Source organism: Poecilia formosa, unplaced genomic scaffold (assembly GCF_000485575.1).
Source record: "Poecilia formosa unplaced genomic scaffold, Poecilia_formosa-5.1.2 Scaffold209, whole genome shotgun sequence".
Taxonomy (NCBI): domain Eukaryota; kingdom Metazoa; phylum Chordata; class Actinopteri; order Cyprinodontiformes; family Poeciliidae; genus Poecilia; species Poecilia formosa.
Genome location: NW_006800148.1, coordinates 40831 through 56869, shown reverse-complemented (window position 1 = coordinate 56869; position 16039 = coordinate 40831). Strand labels below are relative to the sequence as shown.

At 40.4% G+C, this 16039-nt stretch overlaps 2 protein-coding genes across 3 annotated transcripts in view; both read left to right on the top strand.

Moving 5' to 3' along the window:
- The window catches only part of LOC103148621 (uncharacterized), a 7433-nt gene extending 3253 nt beyond the window's left edge, over positions 1-4180 (top strand). Inside the window, exons 4-6 of one of the 2 annotated variants that reach the window (XR_001664142.1) lie at positions 303-600; positions 1854-3607; positions 3690-4180. Coding sequence is in view for 1 of the 2 variants with exons in the window: in XM_007567467.2 (XP_007567529.1) it covers positions 303-600; positions 1854-2224 (669 nt within the window). In the remaining variant the exon portion in view is untranslated. Of the gene's footprint in view, positions 1-302; positions 601-1853 lie in introns of both variants that reach the window. The other variant, XM_007567467.2, reaches the window with a different exon arrangement.
- Positions 4181-4736: 556 nt separating this feature from the next.
- prdm11 (PR domain containing 11) lies at positions 4737-12317 on the top strand. The gene is made up of 7 exons (XM_007567466.2): positions 4737-5394; positions 6539-6702; positions 6772-7031; positions 7112-7179; positions 7799-7986; positions 8300-8713; positions 9180-12317. Exons 2-7 carry the CDS (start codon positions 6675-6677, stop codon positions 11321-11323), a joined length of 3102 nt encoding a protein of 1033 aa, XP_007567528.1. The 5' UTR covers positions 4737-5394; positions 6539-6674; the 3' UTR covers positions 11324-12317.
- The last annotated feature ends 3722 nt before the right edge of the window (positions 12318-16039 follow it).

The following is a 16039-nucleotide window of genomic DNA, read 5'->3' as shown; positions in this document are numbered from 1 at the left end:
GATATCTGATAGTAACACCGGTATTATGCCAGATTTACCAATATTTCATTTTATAATTTTTTTTAATCCGATTACTCGATTAATCGTAAGAATAATCGATAGATTCCTCGATTACTAAAATATTCGTTTACAACAGCCCTACTTTGCTGTCTCTTTGGTTTGTAAAGGTTGCAGAGCCCAGCGGACGATATTAGTTAATCGATTTGCAACTAATCTTTATTATCTAATAATTTGCATTTCTATTTTAAACTGATATTTGGGGTTCTGTGAAAGAGAAGAATTAATCCTGCATTTTTTTGCAGGACTTCTTCAGGAACACTCTGGAGTCGTCTCTGGAGGCCTCCATCCAGGCCAGAGCTCTCTCTAAGAGTCGGCCGCCGTCCACAGAGTACGAAGTGGAGCTGAACTTCAAGCTTCCATCCCTGGAAAAGCCGTCCTCCTCTTCACCGGCGTGTGCGAACTGCTCCACCATGCTGCAGAGGATTCGAGAGCTGGAGGAGAAACTGTTTGAAGTCGCCAGCAGACATAAGATCAAAGTGCTGAACAGACCAAGGCAAGCGATCACAGAGGAGACCAGAACCTCTGGGGAAGAGGGTGAGGGTAAGTTTCAGGAAGCTGAAGAGCTGGAAGTCTTTATTTTCTCTCTTTTATAATTTTAACATACAGGCAGAAACTAATTCAGCTGTTGGAATTAGAATCTGGACCAAATATTTCCCAGAACCTGCAACAACAAATGCAGACTTTAACAGTTTTTTTTTTTTAGTTTTTTTTATTCATGAAATAATTCCTGCATTGACTTTTCACAACACAGTGACCATGACAGTATCCAAGATATTATTTCTTTCTTGTCATTTTGTTAGAAATTTAGTGTTTTTGTTTACATTATTTTGCACAAACATCAACATCCAATAGACACTAATTTAAACATATGGTTTCTGTTGATATTTTGTTTACATTTATTATAAAACCTAAAAAAATAAATGAAATGGTGGTTCTTCAAAAATAAGCATACATTTCGTAAAGCAGATTAGAGCTGAAATAATTATAGCTGGATTGTTGTTTTAACCTAAAGAGGGGCAAAAGTCTAATTTTTCTGGAGAAAAAGTTCTGACTTTATTATTATATTTTCTAAAAAACAAAAAAAGTTTGTTTTTTTTGTTCAATACTAAAACAACGCAGAATATTAACGTTGTCATTCTCCACCTCTTCTGTTCACTGATTCAGTAAAAATTCTACAGAGAAATCCAGCTCAATGGGAGAAATCCCAGATGGGAGTTCTGAAGCGAGATGAGAATCCAGTGGCAAAAGCCAAGCTAGTCGTATTCCAAATTAATATTTCCTCAAAATTCTCCATTCAAATACCTCATTATGATTTTCTATCCAATTATTAATCGGTTAATCCAGCAAATTATTAACATATTAGTCCTACACTGTATTGATGTTAAGCAGAAAGGGATAAACTTCTCGCACATTAGAAGTTCTTTTTATCTGGAGATGCATCTGTTGCTACAAATGACCAAAACATTAACTAAAGGCAATAAAATGTTTATTTTCTCATGTGAAGAGAAATTTAATTATTTGCTTAACATTTTTTAATGTATTCCTAATATTATGTAAAAATTCTTAAGCAGTTAAGTAAAAAATGTGAAGGATGTACCAATTTTATACGATTAATCGATTAACCGTGAGAATAATTGATTAATCGATAACTAAAACACTATTTCCAGCCCTACAATAGACAGTTGTGTGCCTTTCGGGTCAAGGATGAATGATCAGTGGAAACGGCTCACGTTTGAGTAATAAACCCATTTTCCAGTTCCAGTCTCATGATTCTGATGGTTCTGTCTCCGCAGCAACGGCTCACGTCGGACCAGTTCAAGGTGAACCGGACCCTGAAGCCACTCCTTCCACCTCCCGCCCTCCTCGTCCTCCTCAGCGCCGCCGCCACTACTTCAGGAAGGAGTGGCTCAACGTCTTCCCGTTCCTCCGGTACTCCCCAAGGCTCAATGTCATGTGGTGCCACGTCTGCCGCGTTCACGCGGACTCATTCTGCCAGAACCACCGTCTGATCAAAGGCTCCGATCATTTCACCAAGTCCAACATCAGGAAGCACACCAACTCCGTCTACCACCAGCAGAACATGCAGCGCTTCCTGTGGAGCAGCCGCCCGCCGTCCGAGGAGCCGTGGGATCTGTCGGATCCATCCGCTGAGCCACAATCATAACAAGAAGCGAAAACAAAGGCTGCCGATAAGTTTTTACTGAATAAGCTCATCAGAATAATAGACAAAGTGTTAAAAATGGCTCCTACGTTGGTTTGCAATTGTTGTGCGTTACATTGGTGAATGTTTTTCCTGTCATATCAGAACCTTTTGGAGGCCTGAAACGTCTACGCCCCGAAACAACATGGCCTCCATCGATTCGCTACTTTCTGATCTTTCTGGTGGCTCTACAACTTCTGAAAGAGAGAAACTGGAGCTGGGTGGCTTTTGACGATTGAAGTTTTGGAAAATATGTTTGTGTTTTTTCACCAACACACTCCTTTGTTTACATATTCTAGAGTGATGTCAGCGGACCTAGAGCCGCCATCTTGTTTGAGGAGCGTGTTTGACAGCTCTGTTTTTATTTGGACATTGAATTCAGGTCAACTTTACAACAGAATATTAGTATGAGGCTAAGATTATTTTTGTTTTAATTATGATAATGCCATAATATTATAGGATTCCCATATTTTTGAGTAACGTCAGCGCGCCATGAGCCGCCATCTTGTTTGTTAAAAGATGCAGCTTCTCTTTATTTGGACTTTGAATTCAGGTCAATTCTACGTCAAAATATTTTAGGTCAGGCTATGATATTTTTATTTTAGTTATGAGAATAAATATTACAAAAATACAGTCAAAATAATACAAAAATGTCATGCTACCATAATAAAGTTGTAATTTTATGAGAACTCCAACACGATAACAAAAAGTTAAAATGACGAATGTTGAGTATCTTGAGAAGTTGTACTTTAGCATCGGTTTTGCAGATAAGAACAGAGGCGGTCTTAGCCTGCCTGGCTCCCCCCAAGATGTCGCCCGTATCAGAAACCTCCACTGGATAAGATAATACTTCACTTTTTAACGCATCAGCGTCAAATTGTTGGGACTTTGAAACAATTGTACAATGACTGAGTCTAAGAAGAAAGAATAACAAACTGCATTGGTCACGTCAGATAACTAAGCTAATTTTTGTCATTTTAAGAATTTGTTTCTTTTAAACTTGTCTTTTTCTGCTAATATTATGACTATATTATTATTAAACAAAATCCCTCGTAGATGGCCCTGATGTTCGTAGTACACTCAAAGAAGAAAATATATTTTCTATCATTTGTAAGTTTTTTTTTTCTTCTTTTTAGAAAAGAAAGCAGTCATTAAAAAAATCAAGTGAAATCGGATCTGGTATGAAAAAATGTGGAGATATTATTTTTAAACCACAGAAACATTCCTGAAATCGATCAGATCAACTTTTGAAACGTCACCAACTCTGGGCCAGTTACCATGGTAACAAACCCGATAGGAGCCGAAGCAGGTTGTTACGATACTGCTGAGCAGGTATCGCTTCTCGTCGTCTTAGCCGGGAAGCTAAAGCACCCGTGGAAATATACATTTTGATCAAATCAATGGAGATTAAAAGAACCGTATCCAAAAGGCAAAACAAATGGTTCCGATTGGAGCCGCCTGTGTTACGAGCTAGTAAAGCTAACTTCTGTTTCTCACAATGACGGCTACTGCTGCCGTTTTTCAGTTGCATCCCCGACTTTCGTCTTCTTTATGACTGTTTTTGTTTTGTTCCGGAAATAAATTTCCCACTTCCGCTTATGATCCTAGATTGGTACAATCTGTGAACTGCTGCTGTTTTGGTGAGAAAGTTTATATTTTCTGACTAAATCTGTGAAATACGGAAGCATTCAACTGTCAGAGCTTAGAAATAAATTCTGGAGCACTAAGAATAAGAATGGTAGTAACAGTAAAACAGAAATACCTCCTGTGACATTTTTTTAACAAGTTACTTCAAGATACTTCACCTGAATTTATTTCTAAGCTCTGGCAGTTAAAACTGTTAAGCTGTGTATATATGACACTAAACCATTTATTTTTTTATTTTAAAAGTGCATTAAAGAAAGGCCTTAATGAAGTTGATATTTGTGTTGCCTTCCTCTTTGTGTCAATTTCTGATTTTTATCACTACTAAGAGTTAAGAAAATTGTTCTTGAGCTCAGATTAGTTCTTGTGGATCAGTTCGGATGAGTCAAAGTGAGCCAAGTTTAAATTAAGAGAACCAAACCAATCAGAAACCACAAGCTCACACTTTTGCTTTTGCTACATGATCAAACTGATGATTCATTTGAAACACCAGCAGGGGGCGCAAAGAGTCAGGATATATCTGCACTGACATCGGTATCGGTCCAATAAATAAAATTGGTCCAATATTAACAAACGATACTTATTACCATCTTGTTGCCGTTTGTCATGTGGAGTTTGGTCATGTGACACTATCTGGGTTTACTTAAATTGGAAATACAAAAATACATTTCCTTTATAGAAACACACTAATCTCCTTGAGGAGGAGCTTTTTCTTTGAGGGGGGGGTTGGTTCCCCCCGGTTTTTTTGCCCGGTTGGTTGTTTTCCTTGGGGTTTGGTTTTTTTCTCCATGCTTGATGGAATCATGGCGGCACTCCTGGTGTTCTTTTTTGATGGGGTCGTATTATAACATGATGTGAAGCTTAAAAAAGTCAATTTTGCATCATTTTAATGCAAACAATAAATTTATGTTTGAGGGGCCCCTAAACCAAGTTCTGCCCTGGGGCAGACATTCTCCTAATTCCGGCCCTGCAGAAGTGCTAACATGATCAAATAGGATATTTATTACTGTACCTAGAGGCTCCTTTTCAGTTTTATAAATCATAGAAGGGCTGCAGGGAAAAATCCAGATGTGTTTATCTACCCCAGATGATCAGGAAACCTCAGCATAGTTTGGGGAAATTTACAGATAATTTTCTTGCTGCAGATCAGTTTAGAGTCTATATTTAACCTGCAGGATATAAATCTGTTTAATGTCCATTCACAGCGGGCGTTGGAGCCTCGTCCAGCCGCCGCCCGGTGCTCTCCGACAGGACTCTGCATCGGATTCTCCCCGTTAACTTTAATATTCGCGCAGCTGCTTTCTTCCGCCTCTCCATGTCATTTCCTGTGATAAAAATGGTGGCCACAGCTAAAGAAGGCGACTGAGTCGGTGCAAACAATTTAACGCAAACTTTGCCACCGCAGAGCCAGCGGCCGGAGGAGGAAGAGGAGCAGTGAGGAGCTTCAGCCCGGGGAGAGGCTCGGCGTCCCCGCAGCTTGTCTGGTCCAGGTGGGTCCGGGTCTGTGGCCACAGTGGCCACCGAAAATGGCTTCCGAAAACAGCAGGCAGATCGCCAGCAGCCTGCAGGTCCTCTGGTGTAGGGGGGGAGAAAGAGTGGCGCAGATCTGCGCTCAGCACAGCCGCAAAGTACGCAGTTGTCCGTGGATTTGACCGGAGGTGACGCACAAAGTTAAAGAGAAGTTTTAGTTTGGGAATGTTTTATGCTGCAGAGATTATTTCATCTCTCACAGCTTCACACAGGGGAGTAAAACTCGTTTTCATTTTGGGCCATTTTGAGATCCTGGATGTCATTAAATGGCCGGTTGAACAAAAATATATCTATAAAAACCCTTAAACAGACTTAAAATATTAATAAATCACTGCTTCTGCATTAGATAAGTTCTTAAAATAAAAACAATGATTAATGTCTTTTCACATTAATCAGACCGTTCATTTCGTGATTGTTTTTGTGTGTGTGTTTTTTTTTTGCAATCAGAATCACATTTTTGTGATCATTTTTAAAAAAGGAATTTCGCAATTTTTGCACTTATGGGTAGCAATAAATCTGACTTTATAACTCAAATTATTAATCACCACTTGTACTAGGGCCATTGTGAAAAGGCAATTTTTAGATAAAGGTCTGACATTTTCATAAAAATAAAGGTAAGTTTATTTTTGTTTATTCAATGATTTGTTTGTTAGAAACTCCTCTTTTTTTTTTTTTGATTCTTCCTATGTTTTTTTTAGACAACCACCTTTCTTTCTTTGCTTGGTCAGTCCATTTTTTTTGTGGGAAAACTAATTTTTTTTTTTTTTTTAAAAAATTGCAATTGCAGTTGATTTTGTAGATTTTTCTGTACAAAATCTCAGAAATTTTGTAGAGAAAACAAGAACATTTCTGAGCTTCCAAAGTCGAATGAAATGAAAATTGACGTCATCGTAGAAAGTCGCGGAGAAATCGACTTTAATGGGAGGAAGTCCAGAGGAATTGCATCAGTCCGGCTGACTAAAACCCAATATTACTGACCACAGTGTGTATTTATCTGTAGTGTCTAAACTTATCTTTGAAATCTGACCAGCAGGGGTCGCTGTTTATCCACTTTACCATTCTCGTAAATGTTTCCTCATCTGTGTTTATTTTCTTAATTTGCAGATTCAGGTTTCTGTACCAGAAACCAGGAAGACGTTTCCTGTGATGAAGATGAAAAATCAGTTTTCAGCAGGAGTAGCAGTCCTCAGATGTCTAACACCTGAACCATGAGCTGGATTTCTACCAACATGGTTCCATCATGAACGAACAGCCATCGGACCTCTGGTGTGAGTGTCTTCATCCTCTCTTCCCTTCAGTGTTTAGGTTCTTCTTCTGATGATGTTTTCGTCCTCCAGTCTGTGAGGACTGTTGGACGTATTTCCAGGAGGAGTGTCCGTCCCACGGGCCGCCACTCTTCGTCCCCGATTCACCAGTGGCCCCTGGACTGGCCAACAGGGCGGCTCTCACGGTCCCATCGGGCTTGGAAGTCGTCACTGAGGGAGGCCAGGTAGATGTTCGCTGCGTGGATGCAATCTTCCCAAAGGGGGCGCTGTTTGGTCCGTATCAGGGTGAGCTGGTGTCCAAGGAGGAACCAGCCAGTTCCTTCTCCTGGATTGTAAGTTCAAACCAGTCTAGCTCCAGTTTGTGACCAGTTTAGGATAAAATGAAGCCTAAAGTAGCTGTTTGGTGTTCCAGATTGTTGGTCTGAACAATTCGTCTCAGTCCATCGATGGCGGCGATGAGACCAAAGCCAACTGGATGAGGTAAACATTTCTCTGAATGTATAAAATGACTCCATATTAGGGCTGGGCAATAAATCAGTTTTGACGATTAATGAAATTTTTGGTTTTTGAAGATTTAATATTTTGAACATTTGAATTATTATTATTATTTTTTTTTTTTTTTTATTTTTTTTTTTTAACAAATGCACTCCTTGGGTTTCCATAGTTGATGTCAATGCGCCCAGAGCCGCCAGCTTGTTTAACGAGCTTATTTTTATCTTACAGCTTCTGTTTATTTACACTTTGAATTCAGGTCAACTTTACAACAGAATATTAGGGGCAGGCTAATATTTTATCTTTTTAAATTACGAGAATAAAGTCGTAATTTAAATAGTAACTTTATGAGAATCCCAACATAAAAAATAACAAAATTTTATTATGAAGAATATGTCATGTTTTAATATCGGTTTTACAGATAAGGAAATTAATTATCAGAATGGAAATTATTGAGCTTATTTTCATTTATCATGCGGTTAATTGATTAATTGTTTAGAGATTTTGTCCCTCTTGGATAAAACCTGGGAGCTGTTTCCACAGGAGAGTCTGATAACTCAAGCCTCCCATTTTACATCTTAAATAATCATTTTGGGCTGATCCACAGGTTTGTTCGTACCTCATCTGAGGACAGTGACAGGAACCTGACGGCCTTCCAGCACAACGGAAACATCTACTTCAGAGTCTGCAGGAGGCTGGAGGCCGGAGAGATACTCAGGGTTTGGTACAGCGACGACTACATCCAGAAACTCCAGTGCGTCTCTCAAGACAGCATCAATCGCAACCTGGACACAGGTAGGACTCCAGCTAATGATTAATTTAGTAGTCAGTTATTCTGATGATTAATTTGATTTTTAGATTAGCCCTAGACAAAGGAGAAGCACGCAGCAGATGAATAAGAACTGAAACTTTGGTCCCTCTTGTGACCTATGAACGTATTTGTCCACCAGATGGTGCTGTTTTACCGATTCTTTGGGGGATTTCAAACCATTTTGTACCATTACAGCACTCTGCCCACATGTACTGTAGTTTGCCTTTTGTCCCCTATATGAACAGCTGAAGACCTTCAGACTTTTATCTGAAAACAATGGATCTGGTTCTGTTTCAGGTCCTGAGACGTCAACAGTCCCCCAAAGTTTTCATAAGGAGCTTTCAGTTCCTAAACTGTGCACCGGCAAGCAGTCCTGTGAAGAACCAGACGGTCAGCCTCCTGCCAAGAAGAAGAAGATTGACCTGATTTTCAAAGACGTTCTAGAAGCTTCTCTGGAGGACTGCACTAAGCCCAGGTCTGGATCCAGTGTTCCCAACTTAAAGGTGGAGAAGGCTGAGGATAACCTGACCAGCGGAGGACCGTCCACCTCCTTCTGCCCCAACTGCGTCAAACTGAAGAGGAGGATTCTGGAGCTGGAGGAGGAGCTGTCTCATCTCAGAAAACAGCAGGGGAACTCGGTTGGTCCATCAAGTTCTGAACTCCAACCGGATCTGCCTCATCCCGAACAGGCTCCCATTGAGGACTCTCAAGGTGGGTTCATGTACATGTGCTGTACGATGCAGCTGGTGAGCCACAAATTATTTAGACGTGGGAAGAAGTTTAGGCTTTAGAGGTGAAGATAACTGAGCAGCAGTTTGATTTCGTACAAAGTTCTCTACAAACATCAAGTCTGAGATATGGACAAGAAGAAACTTCCTGGCTCAGTATGTCAGTTTCTATTAACCATAAAATTATGCAAATTGGAATTGTAAAAATAAATTTCCTAACTGGAAATACCAATTAAAAAATTAAAAAACACACACATTTTTCAATGTGTTCATTGTGCAATGAATATATTTGTCCACCAGATGGTGCTGTTTTGCACTGGGATCTGGTGTTTTGTTTTTTATTTGTATGTTTCATACGGAGTCGTTGGATCAGATGCTAAAACGGGTCCAGTGTGTTTTGGCCTTGACACTTTTTTTTCAGCAACGGTTAAACAAGTTTGTGTTTACAGGGATGGAACCCTTGACGCCCACCCAGATTATCCTGGATGAAGATGAGCAGGAAGTGGACTCGGCTGATGAGTCGGTTTCAGCCGACCTTGTGATTTCCCCAGAGGATTCATCAAAGCCTTACTCTGGATCAAGCAGACGAATTCGCCGCTTCAAGCAGGAATGGCTGAAGAAATTCTGGTTTCTTCGGTACTCATCAACCCTTAATGAAATGTGGTGCCACGTCTGCCGCCAGTACACCGTCCAGTCATCTCGAACGTCAGCCTTCATCATCGGCTCCAAGCAGTTCAAGATCCACACCATCAAGCTCCACAGCCAGAGCAACCTCCACAAAAAGTGTCTGCAGCTCTACAAGCTGCGGATGCATCCTGAGAAGACGGAGGAGATGTGCAAGAACATGACGCTTCTGTTCAACGCGGCGTACCACCTCGCTCTCGAGGGACGGGCCTTTTCCGACCTACGTCCTCTGGCTGAACTACTGAAGAAGTGCGAACTCAAAATTGTAGATCAGTACATGAATGAGGGTGACTGTAAGATTTTGGTCCACCACATCGCTCGAGCTCTGAAGGAAGAATTGGCTGAGAAAATGCGTCTGTCTCCTTTTCTAAGCGTCATTATGGATGCTCAAAATGACGACCTTTTCTCAGATTTGGTGGCAGTTTATGTCCAGTTCACAACCAGTGACAGTTCCCCACAAATGGAGTTCCTGTCCTTAGAGAGAGTGAGCATGCCTAATGTGGATGGATACCTCCAGCTTCTGGATCGGGCCTTCAGCGTACTGGGACTCCGGTTTCAGGACTTGCTGGTTGTAGGTCTCGGAGTGGATGGCACCAACATCTCCTCAGGGATTAGAGGAAGCCTGTACATATCTGTCCAAAAGACTTTTCCTTGGATCCTCTGTCTTCCCATATTGATCCACCGGCCTCATCTGGAGGTACTGGACGCCATAAGTGGGAAGGAGCTCTCCTGTCTTGAGGATCTGGAAAACAACCTGAAGCAGCTCCTCAGTTTCTACCGCTACTCTCCACGCATGATGGCCGAGCTGCGATCCACCGCTCCGACTCTGTCCGAGGAGACGGAGTTCCTGGGTGACATCAGAGCCGTACGATGGATCATAGGAGAACCAAACGTTCTGAATGCACTCATCAAGGATTACCTGGAGGTTTTGGCACACCTGAAGGAGATCAGCAGCCAAACACAGAGGGCTGACGCTGCAGCCATAGCCCTCACACTCCTCCAGTTCCTCATGGACTATCAGTCTGTGAAACTCATCTACTTCTTGCTGGACATCATAGCTGTTCTCTCGCGACTGGCCCTCACCTTCCAGGGGGAGCACCTGCTGGTGTCGCAGGTGGAAGCCAGGCTAGAGGAGGCGATTCAGGAAATTGGCCAGTTGGTGGATTGTCCTGGTGAATATCTCCAGGAGTTTGAGGAAAACTTCAGGGAAAGCTTCAATGGTGTCGCTTTGAAGAACCTTCGTGTTGCAGAGTCCAAGTTTCAGTCCATCCGGAAAAAGATCTGCAGCAGAAGTCAGGGGATCCTGTCACAAAGGCTGGACCTGCAGAGCCGCTCCTTCACCAAAGCCTGCCAGGTGTTGGACCTGGACAGCTGGCCCAGCAACCATGAAGACCTGAAGACGTTCGGCGAGGAGGAAATCCAGGTCATATTCAACCACCTGGACTCCATTCCTTCTGCAGGTCAGGACGACCGGATGGAGACCAGGAGCAACCTCCTGGTGGAATGGAAGGAGCTGAAGGTGGACTACTTCAGCATGAACAGCTTCAAAGACATTCTGATTCACATCTGCAGGTACAAGCAACGTTTCCCGCTGCTGAACCAGATTTTGCAGGTCGTCAGGGTCCTGCCCAGCTCAACGGCCTGCTGCGATAAAGGTAGAGGCGCTTTGCAGAGGATTTGTAAGAACAACCGCTCCCGGTTGACCCTGGAGCAGATGAACGACCTGCTCACCGTGGCCGTCAACGGACCGCCCGTCGCAAACTTTGACGCAAAGCGAGCGCTGGACAGCTGGTTTGAGGAGAAGTCTGGGAGCAGCTACTCTCTTTCTGCCGAGGTGTTGAACAGGATGTCGGATGCTGATCCAAAGTCAGGCCTGCACAGCGGTGACATCAACACAGAGTATCTATAGCAAACAGGATAGCAAACCACAAAAAACTAGAAGAAAAGTTCAGGAAAACCTTTATGCACTGGAAAGTGATGAGAGGAAAAGAATTTATCTCAGATCAGGAAACAGCTGTGAAAGCTGTTAAGGTTCTAATTAGGGATGCAAGTTATCGACTTATGAGTTAGTATGAAGTTGATTGATTTTATGTATCAATTTATGATTAATTTTGAATTCAAAGTCCAAATAAATAGAAGCTGTAAAAAACAAACAAGATGGCGGCTCTGGGGGTGAAGAGTGGTGAAAAAACCATCCAGATTTTCCAAAAATTAAATCTTCAAAAACCAAAAATAATTAATATAATCAATTTATCGACCATCCCTGCCTGGAGGCAGCTGTAGATTCTCCTCTTGCTCCTCTTCTAGATTCTCCTGTGTCCTTTTCTGGATCTTACTGGATTTTTCTTGGGGGTTTTTCCCCACTGTTTCCTCCTGTTGGTTCTCCTTTGGATTCTGCTCTGTTTTCTGGATCCTCCTTTGGATCGCTGAAGTTTTGCTCCGAGCGGCACGTGTTGGCAGAATAACACGGTCACACATGAGGAACAATGAGTTGGTGTCAGAGTGAATGTCTGCCTCTGTTTCGGCTGATTTAACAGCAGGACGCTCAGTCTCAGTGACTGACAATAACACAGTGTATGGATGTATAAAGGCTTTATAATTCTGCATAAAAACGGTGCAACTGCTGCCGTCTCTCGTTTTTAAAGAGAGTATTTTTCTCTGCTTTGTAAAGATTGTCCAACTGAATGAATGCTAAAGCTGCACTGAGTGTCTTCTGCATATTTGTTTAAATTTTCACAGCAGTGAATGATTTGAATTAAAGCTTTTTCTTTCAGTGATGCAAAGGCTTCCCAGCTGCATGATCAACATGTTTAATGCATCAGTGAATGTTGGAATAGAGGGTTTATTTTTCATTAAATATCAGTGATTTCTTTTGGTCAAATAAAGGAATAATGTGACATTTTTTCAATTCATTCTGAAGTTTTTTCAGATGTGAAGCGCTGTTTGTGTTTCTACTGCTTCTAAAAAAAATACAGCCATTTGGTTTTTGGCAATAAGTTAATGCACTGTTTCAAAACCTCCCAACCTCCGCTACCTAGCAATCCCAGCCAAGCCCAGTTCATTGCTTAGCAACCCAACCAGAGCTCCAGCACATTTGGTCAGCAGGTCTTACCGCTGTGTGGAGTGTACAATTGCTGCAGGAAAAGACAACTGTTTTGTTGACTTACCGTTCTTGTTTGTTGTTTTGCATCAGTTGGCAGCCATTTTGTGAGTGTAAATGTTGAGTTTGTGGGCGTGGCCAGAAGCAGCTTCTTTAGATTTAAAGTGACAGGAGGCCCTAAAACAGATCATTCTGAGAGGAGCTCTCTCTGAAACCTCATTATCTAAGAATGATTTTGTGCAATAAATGTAATAAACATGTATTTTATGGCCCATAGATGTATCCTAACCTGTTCAACGAAGCATAATAGATCACCTTTAAGACGTTGGTTTTCTGGCTTAGACTCAGATTTTAACAAAGTTCACAGCTTAAGGTTGGAGCTTTAGCTAATCTGTCCCATAAACCTGTCATTCTGTTTCATCCATTCAAAAACCAGTTTGGGATCCTTTCCCTGTTGGAAAACTGGTTAGGATGTTTGGGATCATTAACTCAGAGTCACATGTTGTTCTGCTCCTTTGCAGTGCAGGCTTTAGTGGAACCCAGTGGGAGGGCAATGGGCCCAATTGGGTCAGAGGTTCTGAACCCTGCCACCATTCAACAAACAGTTTACCCATCAGCATGTCAGACCACAGCTACAGAAATGAAATTAATACAAGGAGTTGTTTGTCGCCAGGAGACGGCGACCAGAGGAGATTTAATGAGAGCACAAAACGACTTCCTGCCAAGTTTTCCAACCATCTGGACTCCAGTCTGCAAGAGAAAAAGGAAGTGGAAGCACTGGGGAGAATGGGTCAACAAAAAGAGACAATGGACAAGAAGTTCTGTGTCACAATGTTCTCATATGAAATATGAAAGAGACGTTTATTAGCTTAAAACACCAACAGAATAATTTATTTTGCTCAAATATCAGAAAGGAACTTCTCTTGTATTTACAGCTCGTTTGCATGTGTAACTGGTTAGAAACTAGTTACATTTACTCAGTTACATGTACTTAAGTAACTTTTTGGGAAAAAATTATTATACTATTTACTTTTAGTGGAATAATATTTTTATACATGTTATTGTTACATGAGTAAACGTTTTGAATCTTCTTCACATTGAGAGCAAATTCACTGAATAAAGAAAAAAGCAGGAGATACAAACAGCTAAATTTAAAGCTAAAGCTTCTGGTTTGTTGACAAGGTTTGTTTTTCTAAAGTTATTTTCTGCCTGTTGATCCATTTGGCAAATACTTCACCCTGTTGTTTTTTTCCCCCGTTTCACTTCTTTTTACCCCCTTTTTCCATTTTTCTTTTTCTTATTTTCCCTTTTTGTCTTTATTCCATTTTTTCTTTTCCCTTTCTTCCTTTTTTCTCTTTCTTTTGTTTTCCCTTTTCTTTCCATTTTTTTCTTTTCCTCCTTTTTTAATTTTCCCTGTTTTTCTTTTTTCCCTTTTCCTTTCTTTTTCTCTTCCTTTCTTCTGTTTCTTTTCCTCTTTCTTTTTCTTTTTCTCTTAGTTTTTAATTTTTTCTTTTCTTTTTTCTCTTTTTTCCTTTCCCCTTTTCTTTTTCTTCTTCCCTTTTCCTTTTTTGTTTTTTTCCTTTCTTCTCTTCACCCTGTTCTAACAGACATGCATTTGAGTTATAGATTATAAGCATAATAAGATTTTTTTTTACAGATTTATAAAAGTGTTGCCTGAATCTGTTATCTTTTAATCATGTCATTTATTTGTATTCTTTTTTTTAAATATAATTTTAGTCCTTAAAATACCAAAAATTTGGACATAACTTTAGATTTTGTCAGTTTGATTTTTAAATATTATTTTAGACAGTTCAGATTTGTTTCCTAGAATCAAATCTGAACTGATTTCATGTAACTGGTGGGATATCAGGGATTAAATGAAACAGAATCCATTTGTATCCATCAGATTATTTCTCCTCTTTTAGCTGCCGGGACGTTTTTACAGTAAAAGGAAAATGTTGTGAGTTTGTCTGCAGCAGCAGCTGGAGAACAACAGTCGCCTTTCTGTGAGCTGCTGCAGACGGTCCCGTCTGTCTCCAGACCGGACCTCCATCCTGAACAGAGCTGGGCCAAAATGAGAGCACAAATAATTAGCAATAATAATTATAATTCATTATAATTATAATAATTCAGATTAGCAAAATCTGAGTAATTAGATTTTGCTAATTACTCAGAGGAAATCAGATTTCTGTTAATCTGATTTCTGTTAATCTGATTTCCTCTCAGATTAACAGAAAACCATAAGACTTTATAGATTGACAGCTCAGGTATTTGACCCTTGTACATTAATTAATGGGGATTAATAATGTTAAACATAAGTTTACTTTTTGTCTTGGTGTATAGTGATTGCAGCAGTGGTGTTAAAACTGCAGCGCATGGGCCACTTTAAGCCCTTTGGATTATTTTCTGGGGCCAGCAGTCACAGTGCAAGAGTCCTACAAGTCGGACATTTTTTTAAATGAGCTGATTCAAAACCTCAGTATTCAGGATTCAGTTCAGCTGACAGAAATCAGATATTTACTTTCTGACTTATGACTGCCTTTTAATGTCAAAGTTAACAATATATTTTTTAGTTGAAAATTTCAAATAAAATAAACATAAAACATTAGGTGATTTCCTAGGGAATTTAGAACTATAAACCCAAATCAGTCCCACGTTCCTGGAGAAACCTTTAGACGGCGTCTGGACGTCTGCAGAAACACAAAGCCCTCATACGGAAGCAGAGCCAGTTTCTCCCACGTCACAGACTGACTGCAGACTGGCAGTCCGTTCTCTCTCAAAACAAACCCACTCAGTTCTGATGACACAAAACCCTGAACTTCTCCTGCCAAATACAGACACTTTGACCACCAGCAAGTCCGTCTCAAACTTTTTAACACGTGGGCCAAAATCGTCAAGTGAAAGGTACAAATAAATAAATAAATAAATAAATAAATAAATAAATAAATAAATAAATAAATAAATAAATAAATAAAATCAAGTAAATAAAAGGAAAAAAAACAAATAAAACTCTTTTTTTTATTTAGGTGTAGTAGTTTTTTAATTAGAGCAGTTCTAATATGAAAGAGATGCAAAAAAGGGTGAAAATCGAATTTTATTGAGTTTTCACAAATCAGAAAAATGTTTCACAAATCCCAAACATGGTTTTGAATATCCAGCTTGAAGAGGAGAATAATCTAGTCCAGGTTTCAAGTGTCCAGGTGTAGTAGTTTTTAAACTAGAGACGATTAAAAATGCGGAATGTAGTGAAAAATTAGGTGGAATCGCCCTTTAGCTATTAGAAGCTAGACATGGAAACCAACTTCAGCTTCGTTTGTATAATTTGACACAGTGCAGTGTGGAAAAATGAACCGTACCAGTTGAAAATGTGACAAAATCACAGTTTTGGACCGTAATCGAACCGAGTCTAGTGGACTACCAGGTGTAAAAACAAAAAACCCAGTTGGAGCAGGACCTGGGTCAGTATGAACGCAGATAAACAGTCTGACCAGCTGCAGAGTGGTTGTTTCAGAGGAGGAGGAGGTT

Coding starts and splice junctions, on each gene's coding strand:
- prdm11 (XM_007567466.2), top strand. CDS start 6,675: ATGAACGAACAGCCATCGGACCTCTGGT. Junction 7,032..7,111: donor CCAGTTCCTTCTCCTGGATT/GTAAGTTCAAAC, acceptor TTGGTGTTCCAG/ATTGTTGGTCTGAACAATTC. Junction 8,714..9,179: donor TCCCATTGAGGACTCTCAAG/GTGGGTTCATGT, acceptor TTGTGTTTACAG/GGATGGAACCCTTGACGCCC.